Source organism: Paracoccidioides lutzii, assembly GCF_000150705.2.
Source record: "Paracoccidioides lutzii Pb01 unplaced genomic scaffold supercont2.16, whole genome shotgun sequence".
Classification (NCBI taxonomy): Eukaryota; Fungi; Ascomycota; class Eurotiomycetes; order Onygenales; family Ajellomycetaceae; genus Paracoccidioides; species Paracoccidioides lutzii.
The window spans coordinates 658845-664844 of record NW_015440962.1 but is presented as its reverse complement, the minus strand read 5'-3'; the positions used below and the strand labels follow the sequence as shown (position 1 = coordinate 664844).

General features: G+C 30.5%; 1 protein-coding gene across 1 annotated transcript; it reads right to left on the bottom strand.

Annotated features, from left to right (window-relative positions):
* Nucleotides 1-2964: 2964 nt before the first annotated feature.
* PAAG_12143 (hypothetical protein) lies at nucleotides 2965-3144 on the bottom strand (the record flags this gene model as incomplete). Its single annotated transcript, XM_015847670.1, has 1 exon — nucleotides 2965-3144. One exon carries the CDS (start codon nucleotides 3142-3144, stop codon nucleotides 2965-2967), a length of 180 nt encoding a protein of 59 aa, XP_015702745.1.
* Between the last annotated feature and the right edge of the window lie 2856 nt (nucleotides 3145-6000).

Genomic DNA, 6000 nt, shown 5'->3' with positions numbered 1-6000 from the left:
TTCTGAAACAACTACAGCATAGAACTTGAAGTAGTGAATGCTCTGCTGCTGCAGAAATTCTCTAATTACTCAGCAGACTCTAAAATAAAATATTTCATCTCTGTTATTCAACTTACAGTTAAATATTTATTTATCTGTCAGTATATTTATCTCAGATATCTTCTCAATAATAATGTATATCATCTTATTCTTGAATATTTTAACTTCTTTTTTCATTATCTCAAGTCAGTGATTTTAATCTGAGCTCTTTTTCACTTCTGCCAGATTATTTGAGTGATTCATAAACATGCTCAGGACAAAATCCATGTCACTAGCAGATATCTCAGATTCATTATTCTTGACTAGCTTTATCTCATCAAGCAGATAGACTGAATCAATGATATTTTTTAAGTCATCATTAATCAACATCTTCAGAATTTCTGATTTATCTTTTGTTAGTTGTTCTAGTAGACAGTGACATCAGTTATTCAAAGAGTCAACAATATTTAATTTTTTTGACAGTTTGATGTCTTCTCTCATCATCTCAATAGCTTCACTTACAGCATTCATAGGAACAAATTCTGTGATAAAATCTTCATCAAAAATAACATTTCTAGCAATTTCTAATATGTATTCTTTTGAGTTTCATATACAGTATTGATGTAATTCTTGATAACTTATCAATTATCATTTCTTGTCATCTGTTCTGTCTATGAGCTTATTTGTCACTTTCAGATTCTTCTTGTAAATCTTGTATCCTCATCTGCAGATTCAATGAGCTAATGATTGAATCTTTGTTTAGACTTCAAAAGATGTCAATGAACTATTATCTTTGTAATCAAAAATCTTTATTAATATAGAAGATATATTTATCAATATTACAGCTATTTATATTGCTTCATCTTAAAGCTCTTTGACAAGCTTACTATCAAATAGTAGACTTCTTGTCTTATTCATCATTAATTAATTCACATGTTCTGCAGAGTCATTTGATTAAGATGTATCTAAAGTTGTCACTTTATACACTATTCTCTTATTCTTGCAAAACATCTTGAGATCATCACTTTTAAACTTTTTATCATTATCTCAGTGCAGAGTCTCTACAGATTATTAAGATATTGTCTCAATTATGTCAATGAAGCTCATAAGTGCTAATATGACCTCTGCTTTTATGACAATCAGAATAATCTACTTAAAGTGAATGATGTCATCTATAATTCTCATTTAGTATCTTGCATCTTCTTTAGTAAGTAGATTTTCTTCATCATATAGTGTTTTTCTCTCTTCTACAAGGTTCACAAAAAATCTTATTGCTGATTTGACAGCTTTGCTTATTGAAGTAAAGAGCAAACAGATCATTTTTGCTTGTATACATATCTTGCAAAATGACAAAATTCTTTAATCTCTTATCTGCATCTCTAGTCTAGAATCTATAGTTATTTTATATATATCTATTGAATTTAAATGACTCAGCTTTTGATATCACTATATCATTATATATTTCAAAGTCTTAATGTTCCTTTTGAACAGCTTCATTAGAAGATTATCATTTGATTGCAAGACATATGTAGGTTCAAAATCATTACTTGATATTGCAAAATAAATTAAATCTTTTAATGCTAGGGATTTTTTCATTATATAGATATTTTTTTCATTCAAATGCACTATAAAACCTGTCATTCTGTCAGAAGACATCATCAAAATTGAATGATTATTGCTATATGCTAATTGTTTGAAGATATAATCTTTATATACAAGTTTTCTAAAATTTATTAGATTTACTTCCAGCTTTGAGATATAATAGATATCATCCAGTTCAATATCTAATTTCTCAGTTAAAATATATATCTTTTTTACACCTGCTACTGATGTTGTAGATTCATCTATTATCTCCAATATGATATTCATTCGTTAAAGTATAACCTCAATAATATTCTTCAGAGATATAGTGTAAGCTTTTGATTCAGAGTCTAGAACTCAGATATTCTCTATCACTTTATTACTGAAATAAATCATCTCTTTTATAGAGAATACTTACTTTATAACATTATGAACTGAAATAGTACTATTTTTATTCTTATATTTATTCTATTCTTTATGATCTGCAGAGTGTTTTTCTGAATATTTTATTCAATAGTCAATTATAAGATGCTCTGTCTTCTGACAATGATAATATATCTTTTTCATATTATTGCTATCTTACTTGAACTTCTTATTTTTATCTTTATCTTTAATTCTCAAATTCTTATTCTTACCTTTATTCTTTTTCTATGAATCTTGAGTATTATTTGTAAAATATCTTATATTTATCAAGATAGTATTTTGTCTAGCAACTGATAGATATAATAGAATATCTCAACATAGTCTCATAAAATCTGTCTCAATATTACAAGTATTGGTATCTTTTTCAATGTAATTCATTCTATCTCTAATGAATAATACTTATTCAGCACTGACATCAGTTAACAAGTTATTGAAAAGAATAAAATCTTTAATTTTATATCTCAAACAAGTATATTTAGTCTGAATAATGATCAGATATTCTATAAAAGCTCTATCTGAGCCTTTTGTCTTAGCTGTTAAGCTAATCAGTTTCTCAAAAAAATGAGTGTGATAGACTGCAGATCTCTCTGAAAAGTTTTCTTCTATAATTATTTATAGAATATATGCTGACAATTGATGATTTGAGAGTATTGTAAAATGAAATTTTACCTGTGAGAAAATTGAAGACAATATATAATTATAAAATTATATATTTTTTTTAGTTTAAAAATGTTACATATTTATACTAACATCATTTTTTAGAGTAGATTGCTTTTCATTGAGAATATTATTAATTTCAGATTATTTAATAATCAGTATCATCTCTTTTCTTCATATTGAATAGTTCATAGAATCAGTCAAAATAACAAATTTCTTGATATGCTTTATTTGATCTCTAAATTCAGTCAAGATCTTTATTATGATAGTAGTTCTGTCTTTTTTCTATAGATAGTTTGCAAGATTTTCACTCATTTCATTGCTGCTAGCATTGATAATAAGTATCTCTCTGCTAGCTTTCATTATTTCAACTTCTTGCTGAAGTTTTGCAATCTTTAATCTTATCAGAGTTTCTTTACTAACTCCTGATATCTGGTTACTAGAGTCAACTGTATTCTCTGACATTTTGTCAATCAGGTCTTCATATATGTTATTAGACTTATATAATTCCTTTATAATCATCTTGTCTATTTTAAATACTTCAGAGACACTTCTAAAGACTATAATAGATGTATACAGTAAATCTGCAGGCTTTGAAGTCCTATTCTTCAGGGTTTTATTCTTAGATCCTTGGTTTTATTTTCTTTTTGACATGTATTCTTCTGTCAAATTTAGTGTTCCACCTGAACATAGATTAACTATTGATGTTGTTCAATTTTTTTTATATTTTTCATTGTTCATTCATAGCTGTTCATTTATAGCTTCTCCTCATGTTATTCACAGCAAAAGATTTCTAATTCAAAGGTCTCATAATCTCTTAAAAGACTGTTATCAACTTTGTTATATTGTAGGACTCTAAATGAGCTAGTTATAACTAATAAATATATAGATGCATATGATCTCAGATAGCTGGAAAATTCTCTAACAAATAGCATTATCATCTTTCTAGCTTATGATATTTTTACTGTCTAAAAGATAGCTTAGAGCTTCTTTAAAAAGAGCAATTATATTTTCCTTCTTTATATTTATTATGTGATGCTAATACTCTCTAGACTAGCTCCTTGCCCTCACACTACTTATCACACTGCTCACTAAAGTGCTTACCTTCTCACACTGCTTATCAAGCATCTTAGGATCAGCACCTCTAAAGGATTAGCATTATCTCAAGATTCAGCTCTTGAGATCTACACAGATCAGCACTTCTCAAAAATCAGTTCTTTAGAATCAGCACTTCCTGAAGGATAGGATCAGCACTTCATGGAAAATCAGACTATTATATTACTAAATTCCCTCTTTCATGAAAGACTAGAGATAAAACCTATTGCTACTCATTCATATATATAAATACTCTGAATCCCTAAAGTTCTTGAAGGGATTCAGTAGTTAGCTACTATTCAATTCTATATATACATTTTCATCTATTGCTATCCTCTTCCTTCTGTAACACTCACCACATCTATATACCTACCCTCTTACAATCCTAGTTATAGAGTTTCTCATGCTTCCTTTTGACTCTCAGTTCATTCACTCTAAGTGTCTTCACAGGTTCTAACCACTCTAAGAGAGGTTGCCTGTTAAGCCTATAACAATAGGTCCAAAATGTAACTTATGAACTGACACCCCATACACAATATCTAATAAAGAAGTGCGTGTAGAAGAAACTCTCTATAAAAAATCATCAAGTCTGACTTCAGAAAGAAATACTGAAGCACCTCACATATCAGTTGATGAAGAGATTCAGATAGTTCAACAAGAACAAGGATATCAAGAAATATACAAAAAAGTCTTTGAACTACAATAACAAGTCAACACTTTTAGTGCAGAACTTCAAATCTCTAGAAGCAAACAGCATGAAGTGGAGCCAACAGATTATATCATTAGCACCAATCTCACTCATCTCAAGCCTCATCCCACACTAATTTGATAACTCTCAAATGAGTTTAAGGCAAAAAGTCTCAAGAAACTAGAAGACTTTACCTCCTCAAACCTTGTCTTCTATACCTATCAAGGACAGTACTTTGAAAATGATGATGAATATAAGATTCTTGAAGTAGCAACATATTTTGATGCCAAACTACAGCAAAAATGACAACAATACTACCTCAAACTGGAGACATCAATTACCTGGGATAAATTCTATAACTGGATTCATGCTAAAATCATCAACCCAGACAAAGCAAGCCAGGACTATGAGTTGAAGTATCAGGCATTAAGGCAATCTGAAGGTCAAACTGTTCATGACTTTGTGTTCATCCTTCAGTTAATTAAGAGCCACCTCCTTGAGAAATATAGTAATTATCAGTGAAAGATGCACCTATTTGACAAGATTTTATCCTCTCTTCATGCAGAATTTGAGAGATATGCAGTCAAGCTATATGATCTCTTCTACAATGCTTTCATCACAAAATTGAGTATTGTGGAGAGCAACATTCTGAAGACTATCACATCAGTAGATACAACTACACAACAAAAAAGCACTACTCACAGAAAAAGTCCACATGATGATACATCAACAGCACTTAAAAAGAAAAGCTGGAAATGCAAGAAGTGCTCTGACATCTGATGTGATGTTCACTGAAGCTCTACACACTTCAATGCAGACTGCAAGGCTCAGAAGGACAAGGACAAGTCCTCTGAAGACAAATCCTCAACTTCAAAGTCTCCATCAAAACCCTCTTTCAAATCAAATCCTAAAGAGTCAAAAAATAAATATGAAGTGTCATTCATGCTACAATGATAACTCTTAACACTTTCAAAAGTCAGCAATCACTAAGTCTATTCTTTTTTCTTCCTGTTCAAATTCCAACACTCACAGAAGATACATCAATTCTCACTCTTATAGATTCTGAAGCTCAGGCAAGTTTTATCAGTGAATTCTGAATCAAATCACACAAATTGCAACCAACAGAGTGCACATCATGCAGAATATAGAGGTTTGATGATCACTAAACACATTCATTTGAAACTATTGATCTAGGGATAGAAGTCTCAGATAGCAAGGAAACTACAGTCAGAGAATCTCACTCCTTTCATATTGTCAAACTTTCAGGCTATGATATAATATTAGAATTTCCCTGGCTCAAACAACTCAATCCTCTCATTGATTGGAAAGATGAAGAATTCTATTTCTGTCAAAAATCAAATAATCAAGAGATAACTCTAAGTGTGACAGATGCTGCTAATGAATTACTCACTGGCGCCTCTGGCTATGTACTTACAATAGTACCTGCCTCAATCTCACAAGCCTCTGGACCTCTCACCAGAACCTCAAAGGACCCTGCATTCACCTCTGGGCTTCATGCTGAGGGTCTTCAGGCCTTT